We start from the raw sequence: 23,332 nt of genomic DNA on the forward strand, positions 1-23,332 counted from the left end.
TTCTCTGATTCAGCGAATGAGGTCCACATGCAGAGGCAAGCTACTGTGTACAAGTACATCAACCAGGCAAATATTTGAAAGTGCAGTCCTGCCTGATGGTAATGCTCACCAGTGAAATTGCTTGATTAGTCTTTTGATGTGGGAGAGGTGTGCATTCCCATACAGAGATGCTAGTTGTTGTGTGAAACTGATTGCATGCCACTAGGACTGGACTAAAGTTGTCTATAGAATATACTTGCCCAAGGCCAGTGGCAAGAGGATATTTAATATAAAAAAAATTCTTGAATAAAATATAACAAAGAATTATTGGGAATAGGCTTAGTCAAGCCAACCTGATACCGTACTTGCAGTAGTAATATCAATAGTAAATGAACACCATGTCACAGAGGCTGTTTCACTTAAAAGTCCATTTTTTAACATTTGAAATGAATCATTTGGTCATTTAACTATTTCAATCCTAATATTAGAAAATGATTCCTCCAACATTTCAACAATATACACAGCATGTCATTATAAAAGGACAGCTGTCTGCAAGAAAAGCAATTTTAAAGAAAACAGTACATATAAGAAAGATGAAAAGCACTGTGGCCTATGGAAACATAAGTCCCTGTCCTCACTATCTAAAGAAGTGTGGCATTCATTTCCATTCTGCATTATTTTTCTATAGTGGTTGCACATAAATTGTGGAGTATTTGCTGAAAACCAGACGCAACCATACCACCACCATAGCTACTGAGACCCTACCTAATGGAATGTCCCCTCTGACTGGGCTGCTACCGCTTGTACAGAGGACAGAAACAGACCAGAATAATCCTCTGCTGTGGCAGAGTCCCTTTTCTTCTTTTCAGTCCCTTTTCTTCTTTTCAATGGCTTGATTTTGCGGATTGTGAGTCTGAAACACTATGCTTCAGCCTGAGATTTCAATTTTACATTATTAGCTTTAAATTAATAGTGAAATCCTAAGTTAAGTTACACTCTCTGCTTAGGTCTGTACTGCATGTGTTGATTAACTGTGATGGCCAATTTTATGAGACTATGCACTTTTTATGGGATATTTTGGTTCTATATGCTATTGTAATAAGAAATAAAAATAATACAGATGGCCTTTATTTTTAACAATGAAGCAATTTTGGTTTATTAGGCTACAAATTATTTTGCACTTACCTCAAAAAATCCTATATCTACTCAGAAATAAATGCTACTGAATGCAGTCAGTATGGATAAGACTGCAACCTGACATCACAATCCTAAGCAGAGTGATGCCCTTCTAAATCCATTGTAGTCAGTGGGTTTAAGAGTGTGTACACACACACACACACATACTTGATCTTAGCCAAAAGGCAGAGAAGCGATGTTTAGGAATGTGTAATTCTGCTTAGGATCCCGCTGCTAGTCAATTAACATGGAATACTGTCATCTGCCAAAAGCCCTAGCCTCAGCACACAAACCCCACAGTAAATTAGTAGATTTTAGCTGGGATAAAGAGCAAACAACCAAAAAGCAAGGAGAGGAGAGCATTTTTAATATCTCTTATGGCCTACAAATCCATTTCGTCACATATGTCACAAACAGAAAATCTGTTTATTAGGTATTTACAAGTGATTGGACATTTTTAAATGTAGGATTTTTAAAAAGTGAAAAGGGGAAGTGGAGGAACACTAATATATAAAATACTTAAGAAGACACCAGCAAAGTCCCTGGGCAGTGGTGCAGCACCAAGGGGGCTATGCGACAGACCGGGCGCATCCTAGTGCGGGGGCTTGGTGCGGCCATTCCAGGGTAGGGTGGACAGGGCATGGCATGGGTGCACGCGTCCCCTGGGTGCAGTTCCCCCTCGCTCTGTCAACAAATTCAGCTGCTTGAAAAGAGGCTCTTGTGATAGAGAACCAGAGAAAATAAATAACTCCAAAGTATTTCTTTTAAAGGGCCACTTGCACCTTACAGGCATCCAGCTGGTCAAGGTAAGTAACCTAAATATGTACATTTAAAACATGAAGCTCTTCCTGCAAAGACACAGAATTAATACAGACAACAGAAAATCCACAAATGAGATAGACAAATGTATGTTAGCAGATAGAGGAAAAACATACATTTCAACATGCCCAATAAGGTTATACCAAAAATATGGAAGTTAGATGTATTTAGATGCATTTTGGGTCCACTGACTTGAGTACCTGTGTGTACGGGCATGTGCCAAGAAAAAAATTATTATAATTCTGACTGAATCCAGGATTGAAGGAGGGGAAGTTTCCATGATGGCTGATTTTCAGTAAGATATTACCAGTCTTACAGTATTCCGCACAGCGATTCAGAAGGCGGGTGAGACCAACCTTTGTGCATGAGAGAAGAGCAGTGTCATCTGCATAAAGCAGGGCAGGGACATGTTTAGAGCACAGTTTCGGTGCGTGTCCGTTGACCTTTGAAAGAATAGGCACTGAATCGCTGAGAAAGATGTTAAACAAAATAGGGGCCAATATGCAGCCTTGTTTAACTCCCCTAGTAGTAGGGATGCTAGATGTAAGGGGCCCATTCGGGGCAGCTCTGATTTTACAGCTAGTGCCAGTGTACAATTGTTTTATTAAGAACAATAATCTAGGGTCAATGTTCAGGACAGAGAGTTTACTCCAGAGTAGTTCTCTTGAAACTGAGTCAAATGCTCCTTTCAAATCTAAAAAAGCAACAAAAAGTTTATGGTTGGCATGAATTGTATATTTATTGGCTAGGTGTGATAAAACAGATAAATGATCAAGTGTTGATTTATTTTTAGAGAAGCCAATTTGCTCTGGACCAATCACTCCTGTTTGTCTGATCCACTCCTCAAGTTTCAAGTATAGAAATTTGGCGTATAGTTTGCCAGTGACTGAAAGGAGACTGATAGGGCGGTAATTTGAAGGATTAGTAGTGTCTCCCTTTTTGTATATGGGGACAATTATAGCTGTTAACCACTCGCTTGGTATAAGGCCTGTGTTGTTGACATAAGTGAATAGTGAGGCCAAAAGCGTTGCCCACCATTCTGGAGAAGATTTGAATATTTCAGGTATTATTTGGTCGGGGCCAGGGGCTTTGCCTCTTTTTAAACCATTAATTAAATTGATCACTTCCTGAGGTTTAACCGCAGGCCATTCAGGTAGCTCAGCTGAAGCTGGGGCAAGAACAGGGTTCGTAGTAGTACCCACACTGGCACAGATATTTTTCCAACCTATTACCAGTCTGGGATTCAAATTCATGTGCGTTTTTGGGTTCTGGTTTTTCAGGGCCATTATTTTCAATGGAGAACAAACTTCTGGGTCTAGGGAAGCTGTTTTGAAAGACAATGGCACCAAATTTGCACAGAGCATAACCTTGCCTCTAAATCTTAAAATACCCCCTCCACATTTCAAGCAAACTATACAAAGGGATTTGATTTTACAGACCTCCAGAATAGGTTCCATCAAGGGGAAATGGCATCAGTCACTGGTATTAAAGAAAAACTTTCTGTCAGCATTAATTTCATCTTCCTGCTTTCACAGTGACTGACAATAAAAAATACCCTTCTGCCAAAAAAACTATGTGTCTGCCATCCTTCCTTGATGTGGTCTGTTATTTGTTTCCTTTCACAAAATGAGGAAAAAGGAAGGAAAGGATAACAGCAGAACTGTTATTTTTGTCTGAGGTAGACTTTTTAATGGGGGAGATGAAACAGAAGTTCAACAAAATGACACCAATATTTTAGGGGAGTTAGTTCTGCCTGTCCACTAAAGACTACCCAAATTTCAAGTGAATTGGACCAAGGGATCCAATTCTATGGCCCCTGAATAAAATGCCGCTAGGCATTCTTCTTGCAGAGAAAAAAAGGGTTCTGTTCCCACAAAGCAGGGAGGGAAAAGGTGAGTTAGAATGACAGCTTTGCCAAACCAGCTCTGCCGAGCCTGCACTATCCAAAATCTGCTTTCCCTGGGCTATTGCCTGGGAAATTTGGAGATTAAAACTGAAAAAGACACTTGCTGCTACACCTGGTAAGCACCCAAACACACAAAAAAACAAGGATTTTCTTTTCGGTGGGAGGGTGTTTTATAATGCGTAAAACCCATGGATTTATTCAACTATTCCAAAAAGCCACAGTAACAACCAGAAACTGATTTCAATGTATATTTTCATCTTGGCAATGCTGGAACGCACACCCCTACCTATGTGCACAAAATGAAAGGAGGGGCAATGGTAAATATATCTTCATTTCTGCTATCAAAGGCCAATAGCAATAAATATAGAAATACAGGAAGTATTTTAATAAAAGGGTAAATTTGATGGCAGTTGAGAAGTATGCATACTCCATAATTGCAGACAAGAAGGCCATGCAGTCATGTCAAGATATGAAGCAGAAGCAGATGCCAAAAAGCAAAAAGGTTTAAGCTTCAGGAAATATCATCAGCATAAACTTCAAAGCACAGGAGATGGAGACCTTTTGTCAGAGTATGACAAAAGCAGAAGATGGGGGCTGTGACATACTTTAGAGCAATGCACCGAAGAGGTTGGGAATGGAAAGTCAAGACAAGGATGACAAGCGTTGCGTGGTAATTGACAACAAGGATAATGTTCACACATGCTGAGCAACACATAGTGCAGTTTGCTGTACTGAGGGCTGTATTAAAAAAAATCTTACCTCCCATAAATCCCAAGGCAAAGACTAAGCATAGCAAAGAGCAACAAGGATAGAAACATATTAAGACATAATTATTGCAGCCAACATACAGCCATACGGCAAAGTGCCCATGTGTCACCCAGGCTGTTATTTTTCCTAACCTAATTTAAGCACCGCCATTTAATAACATACTACTCCCTGAAATGAATTCAACAGAACTATCAATTATTTTGGAGTGATCATTTCAGTACTTGCATTTTTAAAGTACTTTGTCTCCTACTAAATAAAGGTCAGAAGACAAGTTTTCACTTCACCATGCAGTGATTTGTACAACTGTCACACGGGAATGGGGACATCCTAGTAGAGATGGGCAATACACAGAAGCCTCTTGCATAAAATGCCAAGAATGCTGTGATAGCCTACCATGTGTCAATGGCGCCATGTGTTAAGGGAGGAAAGAAAAGACAAAGGCCATTCAAATCCATCCCAAATAACACAATGGATGCTGATGCAAAATCTTTACATTAACATCCTTTTAATATTGTCTGGAAAAGATCATAGGAAAGCCTTGTCAGAGTCTTCCAGAAAGTTCACAATTCATGGCTAGTACAGAGCAGTGACTGAGACAGCAAGCTAGGAAGTTCAAAGTTCAACCTTGGACATATGTTGTAACTTGCCCTGAGACCTTCGGGTACAGGGTGGGCGAAAAATATAAACAAACCTCCAGGTAGATTACTTTTTTCTCAGTCCCAACTCTTTCAGTGACAATGCAGAGATGATTACGCTATCCTACCCAACAGGACTGCTGTAAGGATTATTGGTATTACACAGGCAAATAACTCTAACAATAATATGTAAATGTCAACAATTGCTACTGAGTATAAAGTCCAACAAGGAGGTTAACACAAGACGGTCTGCAAGTATATTTAAAACAAATACTTTTAGTACTCTCTCAGTTACTATAAGCATATAACTCTTCCCATCAGGTGGGTGAGGTCACCCAAATGCTTAACATTTCATGGAGTCAACAAGTGGCAATGGTAGACCAACCTGGGCTGCAGGCGTGGGTGATTTCCCTACGGGACTGTTATCTGGCTTAATGGGATCAAAATCCAGATCCAACAGGCTGGCTCCCTCCTGGAAGGGCCCAGGGGCATCAAACTTGGCAGCATTAAGGAAAAAAGCAGTGCTGAGTATTAGTCAAATATTGGAAGAAACTAGGATATGGAAGGTGTTATCCAGGTGCTGGAGATGAAAAGTTGATGTGTAAAGTCATGTAGTACAAATTACAAATGCTCACAAATGCCCACAGAATGCTTAATATCTTTGTAAAGAAAGACAGCCATAACACAAAAAGCATCAGTGTCTCACATTACTGTTGTCCAACCCAAGTTTCTATATCATTGTCAGTCACTTCCATCACACAGAAGCATTACGTAACATATAAGAGACCCCCATCTGTGACTTTTGAAAATGAGGATCAACTTCTCAAGTCTTGCCTAAAATCCCTAGGCCTGCAGCTTTTAATTTAGCCACAACACCTACGCTGCTTCTGGAGACACCTGAAGCTACACTGAAAAGACTGTATTTCAGGAAAATCTCTACTTTAGCCTCTCAGCCAGCAATACTGCCATAATCAGGAATACAGGACATTCTTCTTTGTTAAGAAGTTAGCTTTTCTCACTCCTTTCTCATTTGGTTTGTCCTGACTAAGACATTCTAAAGCAGAATGCTGCTCTTAATGCACCAGTAATACAAGTTCTCTTGGCACTTTTCAAGGTTTGCAATCTATCAAAGTTGTGTCTTCTAAGACAGATATAATTATATAATATTACCAATTGGAATTACTCTTACTGGAACTATTACTCTTCCTTTGTGGCAGCCGTACAACTATACCATTCACATACACATTTGAATAATGGGAATAATGGCTTTGTTCCCACATAATTATTTGCAAACTATATAGCTTTTTCATTTAGCTATTTCTGAAAAGAATAAGTTTTGTTCAGAGATTTCATCAATATTTTACTAGACCCTAAAAGCTCATAGTTCTTTTGGTCTTAGACAAGGTAACGAGCTAAGCTCCAACTAGGGCACCACACTGATGATTTCTGAGACAGTAGGAATTTAGTTAAACATAATGTCCCCAACTGATGGTGTATCCAAACAGAAGCCTTCATAATTTTGATACAAACACAAGCACCTTATTTAAAGAGAAGACCCCTCCTTTCCACCCAGCTGTAGTTCTCTATCAACTGCACTTCATATTTAATGCAATTGTTTTTGTATTTTTCACTAGCTTCTAGTAGAATGTGCTGCCAACAGACCACGTTCTTTGTCTCACCATTTCTTTATCTCAAAGAAATTAAACTAGAGTCATTACTTGTCATCTAAAGAATTATTGTATAAAGATTCCAGTGGGAATCTATAGGTACTAGTCTTTTCTGTTCGAAAGCAACAGCATAAAAGCAACAACATATAGATTGAAGTCAAATATTACAACCATGTTAGACTCTTACCTGTCACCAAGTCACCTGCCCCATGTGTCCATGAGTCTTTTGTTTTCCTTCCCAATGCCCACCCCACAAATCAGTTGAACAATATATTGAAATTTCCACAGGGAATGCAGTAACAGCCAGGGATTTTTCCAGTGGTTTCTGCTCTAGGGACCAGATTTATCAGTTGGAAAACCATACTCCTTTAAAACCTTGTTGTCCAGTTCACATGTCCTGTACTCTAGAGCAAGTTCAAAGCCAAATGCTCTGTTTACACAAGTGTTTACACATAAACATACAAAACACAACATGGTTTATGAGTTGTTGAGGCATGCTGCAAGGAAAGGATAGGTATAGACAAGGATAGAAGGCTGCTCAGTGGCTCACGGCTTTCTCTAATGCAGAAGCGAGAATGGGGCACATAACCAAAATTTGTAGATTATAAACAGCTGCTTAGTCCTCCTAAGAAATATCAATTCTCTTCTCTACAGCTGCAAAAGCTCCTAGAGTCACCTCTGCTAGCTCATTTCCAATTACCAGATCTCTGTTAGGTCTATCCCATCTTCCGGGGCGGGGCGGGGGGCATTTGCTGTTCATTTGTATATGGCTAATGTACAAGCATAAAGTCCACCTGTTGACTATTACAAAGGCCCAACTTTCAATGAGGAAGTAAATTTGCGGCCTGCCTGTACTGCTCTGGAGAACCAGCTCATATGATGGCTGGCTCCTCCAGACTGCAGCTGACTGCTCACATAACAGAATACTTCTCCATTCAAAAGCTATTTAAACTGTCAGAGAAATGCTAAGGCAATTCTTTCTGATCTATGTGCGGGATTTGTAAATTTGTTGTCTTTATTAGAACATTTTTACCCTTTCTTTCTCACTGTCCATGTGACTCAAGGAGGCTTACAAGCCAGCACACAGGAAAAAGACATTAAAACCAATTAGAGAGGTATTTTATATGTATCAATTTAATAGTTGTTACCCTGCACTTTTCACCTCTAAAAGGAAATTAAGTGGGACAGATTTACCACCTCAGTGAGAACGAGGCTAAAGGCTAAGTATATAAGAAGTCTTCTAAAAATCCATTTGGATTTTTTTGGGAAAAAACCCCCAAAACAGCATATCCAGGCATGCCTGATTGCTGGGCTAGTGACACCTTAGTACTTGAATAGAAAATCCAAAGAGCAACCCCCCTCCCACTTAGCAAAATACAATTTAATTAAGAACTTGATGCCTTCTAATACTGCTAAAATGCCACCTGAGGCAATATCCTCATAGCAGCTTTTAGTATATCTGATCCTCCTTGTTGCAGATGCTGCCTTCCCTCACAGAATTCGTCCCTGCCAATTTTGCTATGTGTAAGCACTGCCAAATGCCTGGAGAAAAAAAAAAGTTCAGTTCCTAACAGGAGCTTAATGGGATGTTATTTACCAGGTAATTTAGCTTCATGCAGTGAAAACCTTAAGCTGCCCATTTCCACACGTAAAGCGTTTATTAAAGGAGATGGGACATTTTTCTCCTAGCCTTCTGGCAATTCCAGCTTTATGGCATAATTTTTTATACAGAGGTTTCCTCTCAGGCATTCTTACATACATTCTTAAGTCTTTGCACTTACATCCTCAGTGGTCTTATTTTAACCCTCAACAATGTAAACATAGGACTCTGGGCATGCATGCACCCCTCCCTTCTGCATGTTGACATAATTTTCTGCCACAGGCTGCCTGCTTGCCTCTCATAGCTCCTTCATTTCTAGTCCTTCTTTTCAGCCATCTCTCTAAAAAGGTGATCTTTGCGCATACTGTTGTTCCTTACCACTAAAATTTAAAGACAAATAGAGAGATCTGAAAGAGCTGTCACAGTTCCTCTGCTAGAACTGGCTCGTGTCTCCACTGTCACTACCTCCTGACCAGACAGGAAACCATGCCTGATGCTCATTTTTACTTCCATTTATTATTATTATTTTATTATTTATTAAATTTAGTATACTGCCCCATCCCCGAAGGGCTCTGGGCAGTTTACAACAAAACAACAAAACTAATACAATAAAACCAACACATAATTTAGATAAATACATTAAAATCTAATACAGATAAAACCTCAATTATATTCAGCGCCCCAGAGGCCTTTTGTCTCCTGCCGGGAGGCCGAAATAGGTATAATAATCGACTGGATGGCATAAAAAGATGTTACAGCAGGGGAAACAGGGGAGCGGACAATCAGCGACTGGCTCCCCCAAAGGCCCAGTGGAACAGCTCTGTTTTACAGGCCCTGCAGAACGCGTGTAGGTCCTGCAGGGCCCGAATAGCTTGAAGAAGAGTGTTCCACCAGGCTGGGTCCAGGGCGGTAAAAGCCCTGGCCTGGGTGGAGGCCAGTCGCATCATTGAGGGGCGGGGGAATTTAGGCACATTCAAAACTGATCTCTCACTAGTTGTGACCAGAGCCCAGTGTTTTTAAAATAACTTGGTGGCAGCTTTATAAGCTTCCTTGGTGCACCTAATAAGGAATCCTAACTCACCAGCTCCTTTTAACTCTGTTCACACTCTCCATGTGAGTTTGTGAGATGATTCTACAACCCTTGAGACCTGTGGCCTAAACTTGCCTTTTCTCCCAATTCCAGGCCCCTCGTGCAACACTTCAGCCGTCGAACAGGAGGAAGAGGTAAAAGCCGCAGGCCACCATGCTGAGGTAAGGAAGGAAGAGTGGAATCAGGAAACAAAATGGCTAGAGGTGTCATTCAATGAATAATGGAAATGAGGGTGAGGATGATGGATATGAATTGTGGGAATGTAGCCAGAAAACTAGTCAGGATGCTTTCTTTCCACCCGCTTCCCCCACTGGAATTAAAATATCCTTCGGATGAGCCAGTGATGAAGATTTATGTTTGTTGCCCAGGAATTCTCTTGGGCACTAAGCTACAGACTTTTTCTCAATCATTTCTCAGGCTTTACAAGATTAGACTGAGTGGCCACAGGATGCTGAATTGTTGAAGGATGCTATTTACTTTTAGAAGAGACTTCAAACAGAGGCTGCTGGGACAGACATGATTGGTCTGGAGGATAAAGATTACAGCCCCACAGAGAGGTACAGTAAATTCCGAGGACATCTCTCTTACAAAAATACTACTCATGTGAATAAGCTATTCCTTCCCATTTCTAAGGAGGACAGCTAGACTTTTAACACTTCCGGCTTCAAAAACCATAATGTGCTTCATACATTTTATGTGTCTTTGCAAGATGGTTCATATTCTCAAAAATCCAAGACAAGAAGCAGCCATCTCATTGAAAGTAATATGCCAGTCAAGAAGTATTGATCAAAGCTAAATTCCAGGGAGGCCCTGTTCCACTTCTGGAAAGAGAAAAATCACATGCCCAGGGGACAAAGCATTGGAATTTTCTACAACTGTTCTGTAAGAATACATCTAGTCCCATATATATAGACATTTAGCTGAGGAAAGATGGATTTGGTCTCCATAGCCTAAGCAGCTGTGATAAAGATTAGAAGCAAGACAGACTGAGGCGGAACCTTTTCACACTGCCTGATTCCCTCTTCATCATAACTCAGACCACAGCCTAATAAAATGGAATTAAAACCTCACTACGTTTGCCTGGCTTCAAATTGTGTTGGCTCTCTATGGTCACCTGACTTCCCCACCCAGAGTAGTTTTCATGGCCTGACACCTCCAAAGAAGAGGTAAAAAATGAAGTGGGGGGAAGGTTGGGGGAAAGAGGGCAGGGAGGAAGGAGAAGCTAACCTGTGAGGGGGTTGTCACACTGATCTCTGGGACAAAATTGTCATCAAACAGGTTGATGATGTTCTCCTGCTTCATCTCCTTGGACGGAGTGAGTTTTGGAGGTGGCGGCACAGGAGGGCCTTTCCTCAACTGCATGCAAGCGAACACACGGCGACAGCACAAACAGCAACACCCAAAAAACCAGAGACAGGAACCTGGTTAGCAAAAACTAAAAAAAAAGTAAAAAACTCACACCAATGAAGGATCTACAGGGAAGTAAAACACAAACAAAACAAGCATGGGAGGGAGGGGAAACAGTCACACACTTCCAAAAGAAGGCTTCGCATCATTAGTTACACTTCGGTCGTGGGCAGGTTTCCCTTCTGCAGAGGAGAAGCGTAACACAATTAATATGCATAGGATATGTCATGCATACATAATTAGAGTCTGTGCAACCTTCTGGAGTACAAGATCGGAATGCACACGCTACAACAGAAAGTGCTGAAAGGTTGGGGAAGATGGCAGGTGCTACTCTTGCCAGCACTACCTATTTGGATAGAGAATGAAGACTCCCAAATCAACTCTACTGGCTCCTAAAGAAAGCATGCTCCCAACAAGCTCAAACCCACTCTTTGTGATGAATACTGGGTCATCTTCACCATTTGGAATCACACCTCTGCAGACTAAACAAAAATGGAATGAGATCCAACAGAAATTGGGACCAACTCAAACACAGCATACTTGTGCTACCACAGGGTAAAATTATGCTGGACTGGACATTTTGTATTATCATATGCAAAATTTAGAGGAGGGTACATACAGGATTTCTCCTTTTTTCCAACATCCTTCTTCATTCAGTTTTATGCCTCAAACTGAATGCACTGCATTAACTGAGGGACGGGTCTCATTTCTTAAGAAGAATGTCAGAACAGAATGTATTGCAGCAATTGACCAAACATTATGCAAAACTATCCTACAAGCATCATTTCCTAAGGGAGGGGTCCCCAATGCGGTACCCATAGGCACCATGGCAACCACCAGCACCTTTCCTGTCACCCCCTAAGTGCTTTGAGAAAGTGTGTGGGACTGGCCAGGCCTTTGCCCAGCAAGGATTTTGATTGGCTATGCAGATATTTTCAATGTTGCTTTGGCAGCAGCTGCCACCATAGCACAAGGATCTTTTACTTTGTGACTGAAGGTAAGCTGCAGAAGCCATTTTTATGTTATTTTATTTATTTCTGGGATTTGTATTTTGTGGCAAGCTGTGCCTTCTGTGGTAGCCATTTTTATGGTGAACGCACAACACTGTGTCAAAATTTCAAAGGTGCCCGCAGGATCTAAAAGGTTGGGGACCCTGGCCTAGGAAAACAAGACTTGTTTTTCAAAGATGTTAAGGGACTTCAATAAGAACAAGTTGGGCTCTGTGCTGATTATTTCAATTAGCTCCACAAAGCCAGCATCACATCACAGCAACTAACAATATTCAGATTCACATAAGCTCCTGTTCAGTGCTCTGTGCAATGTATTCAGCTGCCTTCAGTAACTTTTTAGTCATGAGTCTGCATTTAATTCAACAAAAGGGCACTGTTATTTCCCAAGTATGTTAACTGTTTTTCCAAAATTCCACTTTTTCTAGTACTTGCAAAAAAGGGTAGGGGCTTCCTATGTATCTTCATGTCTTATTGGCTATTGAGCAGAAATTCTGCTGTTCTGATTTCCAATAAAGAATGGATTGCAAGGCCCAATTCTAACTCTTTTGGGAACAGGAAAGAATGTATGAGAAGATACACTACCTGTCTGCACCTGCTGTCAAAACTGCTATTGTTTTCATTCCTCCAACACTTAAATATCCATCTAGCAGGTAGGAGATCCAGTCATATGCATCCATTGTTCTTGTGATAAGCAAATTATCCAGCATTTCAATAGTGCTGCAAGCAGTTGTGTGAGGGGTGATATTAGTTTGACTTTGTTTTAGAGTTCAAGAACTTATTCGACTACTACCTGAAGCTACTTGTTCACTCTGGCCATCTTCAGAGGCCCTACTTTGGTGTCTCTACCACTGAGCTAGATGAGCAGCAACCTAGAAAGGGCTTTCTTGGTCATGGCACCAAACCTTTGGAACTCCCTCTCCAGGAAAATTCTCCTTCTATCAGTGTCTTCTGCCGCAGGGTGAAGACTTTTTTGTTTTATTTGGCATATCCCCACTATTGGTTATCGGTTACCCCCTGCTTCTGAGGTTGCATAGCTATGTGTGTGTTTTCTGAACTATTGTATAAATTTAAAGACTGTAATTATTCAAATGTTTCAATGGTTTCATGTTCACAGCCTTAAAGTCCTTGATTGGGTGGAAAGGTGACATAACATGTTTTAAATAAATAAATAAATATTAGCAATAATAATAATGAGAATGATAATAATAATCTTTCTTTATGATCTACTCTATTTTCTGAATATATCTTCTTTTTATTCCCTAATTTCGAATGTTTTTTTACTGTTTATTTTTTTTACTGTTTATTTTTAAAATGATTTTTAAAAACAAAATCCATCATTGATTAACACTGTAGAACTCAGTCTTCTCTATGGCTGTGCAGAAAATTTAATCACAGGGTTGAAAAGTCCTTCCAGAGGCACAACTCAAGAAGTCCTGAGCTGTCCAAAAGGATAGAAATATGAAAATATGTTAGTCTTTTTGAGAAAAGCTTAAAATGTTCTAAGAACTGTTCTGTCCCACACAAGGTACACATAAGTATACAGAATAAGAAATATTGTGGCAAAAAGGGTTCAGGTGACCGCTGATCTGTCAACACTTAACGGCCTTTCAAACGTTCAAAAGTTAAAACTTGAAGTTCTCTAGATTTTACATTTGTTTCTTCTGCACACCCAATTTAGTAATCTATTGGCAGGTACAAACCAATGTCCTATGCTAGAAAAGTTTATTAGATGCACCCTCAAAGTGATTAAGCTCCTGCTTTGCAATTGCCTTCATCATTATCTGTTTACAAGGCATAAACAGTCTTATAAAGAGATTAATCCTGTCTTTCTTTTAGATGTTTTAGGCACTTTTGTACCCATCTTTGCCTTATAAGTCTAATGCATTACATGACCAGAATTTTGTATGGTAGTCTAAATAGGTATTAAAAGAGAACCACCAGCTGATGGCAGTGTTCACCACATGTTCTACTTTGTGTCTATTCATTTCCTTTAACAGTCCCTTCAGCTATTATAGTGTGGGTGAGGCTCATCTAGCCTTCAAAGTCAGATACAGGTAGTATTTTTTTTTCAGGGAGTTTAATGTGGTATGATAGGTAGTTTCCAGTCCCATCCTAAGCAGAGTTACACCTTTCTAATTCCACTGACGTCAATTGGTTCAAAAAGGTGTAACACTGCTTAGAATGGTGCAGTTCGTTCCCTATGTTGTATACACTCACCTCACTGCCATCTCTAATGCATTACATGACCAGAATTTTGTATGGTAGTCTAAATAGGTATTAAAAGAGAACCACCAGCTGATGGCAGTGTTCACCACATGTTCTACTTTGTGTCTATTCATTTACTTTAACAGTCCCTTCAGCTATTATAGTGTGGGTGAGGCTCATCTAGCCTTCAAAGTCAGATACAGGTAGTATTTTTTTTTCAGGGAGTTTAATGTGGTACGATAGGTAGTTTCCAGTCCCATCCTAAGCAGAGTTACACCTTTCTAATTCCACTGACGTCAATTGGTTCAAAAAGGTGTAACACTGCTTAGAATGGTGCAGTTCATTCCCTATGTTGTATACACTCACCTCACTGCCATCTCTATTCAGATTTGGTAGTTTTGCAGTAATTCCACTACTAAGAAACTCTATTCTAGACAATATAGCAGAAAATAAAAGGAACATATACTACTGATACATAGCTACTATTATATTATCTTTGAGTCTCCTAATGCTATCATCCATCTCCAGTCAAGAGCAATCATTAAGATTTGCCCAATCATGAGAAAGAAAAGCTTGTCAGAATTGCTGGGGTGTGGATAACTTGCAGTTCAGTCATCCTACCAACTCTCCCTTATTAAGAAAAGTCTTGAAGGCATAAGGACATCTTCCAAGAATTATAAAGGCCACACGGTTAGCAGAGTCCTGCATGAAAATCTCATAAAGAAATATGACTGGCACTTTTCAGGCTGTAGGCTGAGATCCAAACATAGGTGAAGGCTTACACAGGAGGGTCACAAGACCAGAAGTGGGGAGGCACAACAGGGTGAACTGTGGAAAGATGCTTTGTGCCTGCAAGCAGTTTACAAACACTAAGCTCTGCAAGTCATTTCTTCAGAGAGAGAGACAGTCTGCTGAGCACAAGGTGAGTGCTGCCCAGAGAGGTTCTCTAACCAGTCCAACTAACTGCCTCTGACCAAGTCGAGCCCCGGCCAAGCTGAGCCATGGCATGAGGAGAACCTTTTTCTATCACCTCCTGGGAATGGTGGGGCAGTGGGGAGAAATGAGGCAGCATTTTTGAAAAGCATTTTTGAAAAGCGTAATCAACATTTTAAAGAAAACTTGTCTTTAAAATAACTTTTTGATTAGGAGTTGCACACATGAATACCTGAATGGAGAAAATCTACATTAAATAAATTATGCATCATCCATTAATGGCATTTGGAAAGATAACACAGGCGCATCTGTCTTTCACAGTGTATCTACATAAACAGGTGAAACAAATGATTGACATATATAATAAAAAGGAATGGAAAAAAATGTTCCCAAGACCAAGGGGATTCCCCTCAGCAGTTACAAAAGTGTAGAAAATATCTCAAAACAAAAGTACCTTCTGTGAACAGTAAATAAGTCACCATTGTTAATAAGGATGATAAGGAGTGTATCATCTGCACTGAGTGGTCTGAACAAACAGGAATTTGGCACTCCAAACATGTGGCTTGCAAGTACCCAACATAAATGCTGTCATCCCAGGCCAGCTATGTGCAAAGAAACAGGATTCTGACTGAGATAGGGAAATCATGTGTGCCGATATAGCTGCTGCATACAGGGTTCCACCAGAGTCAAGCAGCTATACATGGAAATACTTTTAAAAAATATTCTAACTTCCCACAAAATCACTGGTTGGTTTGGACACACAAGTGAGGAGATGGGGTCAGAGATCTTCTTCTTTTTTTAAAGGAGCTATTTGTGTTCAGCTCAAGCTATTAGCCACTTGCTCTACTCGACTTATGTCAGGAAGCATCCCAAAAAACCACCTGAGAAGTTACTTTTCAAACCAGAATACCAGGTTTGGAATGCAAGTTTTAACATATCTTGGCCTAATGCTTCTGAGTTGACACTAAGCACCTTCTTTCCTCCAGAGAGGCTGGTCTTATTTTAAATTACCTTTTCAGTTTGGACTGGGTCAGAATAAAAGAGCCTGTTAGATGCAACCTCCATTTTCAATTGTCCTGTCTTCCATTAGGAAAACTCCCAAAGGCACCTGGTGGGCCACTGCGAGTAGCAGAGTGCTGGACTAGATGGACTCTGGTCTGATCCAGCAGGCTAGTTCTTATGTTCTTATATTCTCATTCCTTCTCTAAGACAGCCTTTTTGAAAAATAAGTCTATACTTAAACACTATGGAACTAAGCCTGCATTTATACATCACACAAGTGTAACTCAGCAATGAAGAAGAAGAAGAAGAGGAGGAGGAGGAGGAAGAAGAGGAAGAAGAGGAAGAAGAGGAAGAAGAGGAGGAGGAGGAGTTTGGATTTATATCCCCCCTTTCTCTCCTGTAGGAGACTCAGAGGGGCTTACAATCTCCTTGCCCTTCCGCCCTCACAACAAACACCCTGTGAGGTGGGTGGGGCTGAGAGAGCTCCGAAAAGCTGTGACTAGCCCAAGCTCACCCAGCTGGCGTGTGTGAGAGTGTACAGGCTAATCTGAATTCCCCAGATAAGCCTCCACAGCTCAGGCGGCAGAGCGGGGAATCACACCCAGTTCCTCCAGATTAGAATGCACCTGCTCTTAACCACTACGCCACTGCATAACTCAGTACTATAATCCATCCTTCCTGAAGAACAATCTAGTACACAGTCCAGAATAAAAATTTCAGATTTTAAAAACTCTGGAACATATGTCATAGTTCTAACTGCTCAAAATTTCTCCATTCACAGTTTGGTGCTTTAAGGGGAAGGGGGGAAAAACTATGTTCGTGTGGCTGGCATGATCAGCAAAAAGAAAAAAGAAAAGCCACTCACACTGTATATCTGAGAAAATTTTCAAAGTCAGCAAGAATTTTTTTAAACTGTATTTTTCAGAGACAACTTTATACATTGGAAAATGATACAATTTTTTTAGGCCTGACTCACATTGGCTTTTTTCCCTAATATACATGCTGGGATGCTGCCATTCCTACCAGTAATTAATTCACATAAACTCCAGCTGCTTCGAGAGCTCCAGCAATACAAAGAAGCATCCAGATTTCCCATACCAAAGGTGCACATTGCTATTACAGGTCTACCATTCCCAATGCTCTCCTTGTGTGAGTGGTGCAGTCCTGCCACAGGGTTTCACACTTTCATTATGACCACATAGGGCACTCAAAATCCGGGGGGTGGGCAGCCTATGCTTACAGAGGACAGGATCAGCCAGAACTCTTGAAACTGGCATTCGTGTGTATTTACCCTGCATCTGATCTACCTGCTGACTTTCTGACTAACAAAACCACCTGCCTTTCTGAGGCACCACACTGTCTTCCTCAATTCTACTAGGTGCCTGGGTTCACTGACTTCCCATTTCATTGACTTCCTACTTCACTGTTACTGGTGTGCATCAGGAGACAGTGCCAACACCAACACATGCCAACACCATTTTTGCTTTTATGCATCATCATTTACCAGACATAGTAGAGAACAAGACATCCTTAGTCTTGCCTGACAGACCCATGTGCTACTGAACAGGAACTACTGTTGCCCATTCTACTCAAAGATATTACATTGAACCAGGACAACATTAAAAGAAACTCAGAATTCTTCTGGTGTCTAGAACTGAAGAAGAGTGAACAGACGTTAGAGATTCAACATTCAGTAAGCATTAGAGAAATCTGAGTGGGAAAGAGGTGGCCTTGTATCGCCAAAAAAAACAAAGCAGCGGCAGCAACCCTTGCTACCTGAGATGGAGACTTAGGGATGCCTCCCCCAGGTGTTTCCAGAGTGGACGGCTCCAGCTCGTGGTTCACTGCCTTGATCTCAGGGCTGGTGACGGGGGTCCCATCAGGTGGAGATGAAGGGGTTTTGTTTGCTTTTGCAGAGGTACTATCACTGCAGGAAAAAGAGAAATAGAGGGAGGTTCAGAATCAGTATTTCAATAAGTCATTTGACATTTCTTGCAGACATGACACTGGGATGCTACAGAAATGCTCCTTGCCTGGGACCCTTCAATGTGCCTGCATGCGTACCTTCTACCTGAGAAAGGAAAACCAAGAGCATAAAGCAGAAACAATATACCATTCCTAGGCCATATGATAAGGTCCAGCACCTGGTGGCGCATGGGATGAGGGATTCCTTTTGGTAGAAATAAAAGTGTGCTGATGATCAAAACCACACCCACAATCATAGCGCATGCAGTATTGTTACAAGCCACAATTTCAACAACGAAGAGATTGATTTTGGTTAAAATATTGCTTACAATTAAACAGCATGTCCAGTATATGAAGCAAAACCTTCAGCCTCATTCTGCATTGCACAGTAGTTACCACAATCTTCAAAACCCAAAAGTCATTCACTAGCCATGAGAAGTGCATACTAACTGACCTCACACTAAAGCTATACATAATTTAGCAGGCTGAAGAGGAGAGCAGAGAAGCTGCACTGAACCACCTTGTCTGTTTGGGAAACCAGCATCAGAGCTAACTTGAATGGCCACTAACACAGATGGCTTTAAAAAAAGATTGGATGGATTTATGGAAGATAGGGCCATCAAAGACCACTAGGCACAAAGACTTAAGGGAACCTTCACATTCAGAGGCAACAAATCACTGAATTCCTGTGCTAGAAGGCAACATTATGAGAAGGTCTTGGCCTCTATGCCCTGTTTGTTGGCACTCCAGGGCAATTGGTTGGCTGCAGTGTGAGACATCAGTTGGATCATATGGACCGTGGATCTAATCCAGCAGGGTTCTTCTTGTTTTCTTAAAATTCAACATTTGATCTTTTGAAAAATCCTTCATGGCTGCATTTTTAGAAGTACGTACATTTCTCTTAACTCAAAAGGACTAATTTCTAAAAAAATATACTCTACAAGGTTACCATTTGATGTGTGGTGAATTACATGGAAAGTATAGGTGCAAGTAATAAGAGGTGAGTCACCAAAACACAGTCACAACCAATTCCACCCAACTGCTTTATTTTTTTCTCTCTCACTGGGACCTCATTCAGCAAGGGTCCAGACATTTAAGCTTCAAAAGCCAAACTAACACCACATGAAGAATTTAGTCGTAAGACGACAGAAAGGCAGCATTGAGACGTCTCTCAATGCAAAGTCACCCGGAAATGTATGCCGCTGTGCAAATTTTATTTAGCAGGTTAATTAGTATGTGAATTAAAAATAGTATATGGAAAAAATCCAACTCCACTGAAGGCTACATAATTTCTAGGTACCATGCAGATGCCCTGAACAGAATTAATTTTGTTCTTCACAAATGAAAACCAGTATCTTTAGGATAAAACCATAGTTTATGTCACTCCAGGATATGACAGAAGAAAAAAGGTTGTGGAAAAGCAGAAAGAAACTTTACAATAATTTTCTATTAGGAAAAAAACAGAAGATTTTGTGGGAGAGGCAAAACCACCAGAGGGGATGAAAAATACAGACAGTGGTAGAGCTGTGATTTCTTTGCGTCCTTGTGGTGAAAAACAAAACAAATCTACACACACTCGAGTTTTCTTCTCTTTAACTGGTAATCCCTTTTGTCAGTGTCTTCAAACTGGGGTCGCCAACTTCTGAACTGGGTCCTGTAGTATTTCCTTGAAAGCTTGATATACAGACATTAGCAGATGACAATATTTAGCTCCACACCATGGGAAACTTCCCATGCTGATTTCTGCACATCAGGTCATTGCCCGTTATAAAAAGAGCAATTGTGAAGCAGCTGTCTGTAGTATGTGTGCACAGCCCAAGCAGACAGGAAGGTATTACTATTATTCCTCCCCCAGTGATACTTTTGGAAAACATATAGATGCTTCATTTTAAGGTCTACGTAAAAACTGCACTTTTAATTGAGGTGCAACAACAAGGAAGATATTAGAACAAGGACTTAAAACACGTTATTTGGATTTTTCAGACACACAAAGAACCCAAACCCATTCCAAGTCAGAGCAGATGGAACCATGCAAGGAATTCTATTCCAGCCACCAAGTCAACAATACACTATGCTGTTAGACATGAGTCTTGTTTTTGAACTTTAACGTCCCGATCACAGCTTTCACAGAGTGCAACTAGTCATACCAGTACCTGCTTATCTTTTTCCTCAGCCTGGAGAACAGTTTAGTTTTCTTTCTGTTGAGGATGGCACACATCAATTATCTCCGTTACAACACAACTATGCTAACAGACGCACAAGCCAATAAAGTTAGCATGAAGATCTTCAACCAAATGTAAATTAGTTAGGTTTGGTACAGACTTCACATGATGGATACTGAAACCTCTTAGTGAAGAAATTTTCCACTGCTATGCAAATGCTTGGAGGATGGGATGGAGTAAAGTGTTCCTTACTTTCCTTTGCATACTACTTATCACCATCTTTCCCTCTAGGCCCCCAAAAGTTATAGCAGAAAATATGTCAGGAATAGTTGAGAATCAAAGGGGGTAGAAAGCTAAGTGTCCCATATTCAGAAGATGCCCATTGGCCTTCACAAGTCTGTTATTAGAATGAGGCAAGAATATTCTTATACTCCTGGGAATCTGACTAAGGGGAGAGATGTACCCAGAGAGCTGACTGGCCTTTACACTAGCATATCTCTGCATGGTGTTGGTATAAGGGTCAGTCATGCTGGCACAGACACAGACACACACCCCCGGATACTCCGTCACTTCAGGCACCATGCAGCCCCGCAGTGTCAGCGTAACTGAGGTGTAGGCCCCGGGCCACTATGTTTCTGGGCTGTTCTGGGATTATGGCCAGAATTAGTCAGTTTCATAAGTGCTTCCAACCCAGGAATGCCCCCTGCCAGAGGCAGAAAGTTATGCCAACAAAAAAACTATGTCCCATATGTGCCAATTGTACTAAATACATCAAGTGCCCCTCCCATGGCCACATCCATGCCCGTAAGGGCAGGTGCAATTTAGTATGCCAACTGCAAGGTCAACCAATCACTTCCCTCCCCCACAGAGCCAAATCCCTTCCCCAGCACGCAACTGGAGCTCCCTTCTTAGCCCTACAAAAACTCTCGATCATGACAACCAACAACTCAGATGGAAGGCTGTGCCACATGGGATGCTGTCTCTCAGCATGAGCAGTGAGGCACTCATGGCTTGAAAAGGACAAAGAAGAAACTTCACACTTCTGGGTGAGCACTGTACACTAACAGCCAAAGGGGAGCGCAAAGTCCACACTGATTGGATTCTCTCATTTCAGAACTCTAATAGATACCCCATCTTCAAAAGCTCAGTCCAAAAGACTGCTCATGCGCTAACAGATCACAATGTGCCTAGGTCTCAACCCCCTTTCTGATTCCCCTTGCTTGTGGCCAGGAGCCACTGCAGACACACCTCCTCCCACACCTAAGCCCAGATGCATTGCAGTTGTGCAGGGTAGGGATGCCAAACATCCAGGTGAAACCTAGGTGTGCCCTAGAATAACAGCTTTAAACAGAAGACATATTTGCTGTTTTTTTAATTTTAAGAAAACTTAAAATATATTTGTATCATTAGAGAGGCTACTGGCCCCTAAAACTTTCCTTTCATCATTTCACAATTCCTATTGCAAGGCTTCTCTGTATTCAAACCAGTGTTGTGCAGGCAATCCTCATATCAAGTGTAACAGGACCAAAAAATTCCACCTCAGGATATAAGTGCAGCTTCCATTAAGGCAGAGCTTCTTCCAAATTCTCAGAACTGAGTGCATTGAAATTGAAACACTAACATTTCAAGAAAGCCGCTTTGAATCAAAACAGTTAGAGCAAACCAAGATGAAGTCGAAGGGATAAAACCAAAGCACAAAAGAGATGCAAGAAGTTATATCGGTGTTTTGAAAAGATTAATGGCTGCTGCATGAGGTCCAGATTCAGACTGAGACTATGATGAAAGGAAAAAAAGAACCTTTCCAACCACCATGTGCTTTTACCAATTGAAAACGATTGCCCAAACATTGTGCTTGCCTTGTCAAAAGAAATGTGCACCTTCCCTTTGTCCAGTATTAGTCCTTTAGAGGACTAATATATGGTTGTACAACTTCACAGGAAGCACAATCACCAGAGGCGTATCGGGGGAAAATGGTGTCCAGAGACAACTTCTTTTCCAAGCGCCCGCCTGCGCTCATGCATTTGAATGATACTTTAACAGCAGTAATCTAACCATGCCAGACCACTGGGCCTGGTTAGACAATTACCATTCATTTCACATTTGCAAAACATCTGTGCATATGTGTGCAACAGAGTGAATGTGTACAAGAGATGTAAAGCAGTAGGTGAAGATACTACACTAACTTCCATTTGCTTTCCTAAAGCAGTACACCCAAGCCCCAGTTATCTTTTCCTTAATGCTGCTGGCACATCTATCACATTACTGCTCACACAGCATGCAAGACTCAGAGCAGCTGGGAGTCTGAGTTTCTAAATTGCTTCATCACTCATGAATTTGGGAGAGAGCCAGAGGCCATCTCATCCAGTTAGTGAGGCCTACCTTCCTCTTAACTGTAACAGCTTTGAGGAGGAGGGAGAAAAGCATCTATTTACATTCAATCCCGACAATAAAATTCCTTCTTTTTCCTCTTGCTATAAAGTTGTGTTGGTGTGTTTGGCAAACAAAATTCTAAGACACAGTGCATTTTTTTCTGAAGAATAATAGGATAGATTGGCTGAAAAGGGGGTAAGGAGGAGGTTTTTGAAAAACAGAAATGGATCATGGTGATCAGTTTCCCTGACCTTTTCCTTCATTGGCACATAAGCTTCCCTATTTCCAAAACAAGGATGTCCAATAAACAGAAAGCAGAATAAGAAGGGGCTTTACAATCAACCTAGTCCAACCTCCCACTCAATCGTTTAGTGAAATACATACTCTTTCCCAACTTCATAACTCCTCTTTTTGGGATAGACAAGAACCCAATTGCCCATTACTATGTATGTTCCTCTATACTGGATTTCGAAAGGGAACTAAAAAGAAAGGGAGTGACTAAACTTTTTTGTGGCAGTCCTCCATTAGAGGCACATACACAGGGAAAAGGTGGTAGCCACCACTGACAACATCATCCATCTAAAAGCACAAAAGACAGTGGCCCTTTCAGCACAACACAAAATAAGATGTCCTGAAGA

General features: G+C 41.0%; 1 protein-coding gene across 16 annotated transcripts in view; it reads right to left on the reverse strand.

Annotated features, from left to right (window-relative positions):
- The window catches only part of BIN1 (bridging integrator 1), a 140,405-nt gene that overhangs the window by 17,361 nt on the left and 99,712 nt on the right, over positions 1 to 23,332 (reverse strand). For 4 of the 16 annotated variants that reach the window (XM_048486365.1, XM_048486371.1, XM_048486367.1 and 1 more), the window contains 5 exons: positions 20,316 to 20,360; positions 17,974 to 18,124; positions 10,868 to 10,996; positions 5,669 to 5,779; positions 4,640 to 4,663 (listed from right to left, as the gene is read on the reverse strand). In XM_048486365.1, coding sequence (XP_048342322.1) covers positions 4,640 to 4,663; positions 5,669 to 5,779; positions 10,868 to 10,996; positions 17,974 to 18,124; positions 20,316 to 20,360 — 460 coding nt within the window. The remainder of the gene's footprint in view (positions 1 to 4,639; positions 4,664 to 5,668; positions 5,780 to 10,867; positions 10,997 to 17,973; positions 18,125 to 20,315; positions 20,361 to 23,332) is intronic. The other 12 variants (XM_048486379.1, XM_048486376.1, XM_048486375.1 and 9 more) reach the window with 7 other exon arrangements.

The sequence above is a fragment of the Sphaerodactylus townsendi genome, linkage group LG02, assembly GCF_021028975.2.
Source record: "Sphaerodactylus townsendi isolate TG3544 linkage group LG02, MPM_Stown_v2.3, whole genome shotgun sequence".
Lineage (NCBI taxonomy): Eukaryota > Metazoa > Chordata > Lepidosauria > Squamata > Sphaerodactylidae > Sphaerodactylus > Sphaerodactylus townsendi.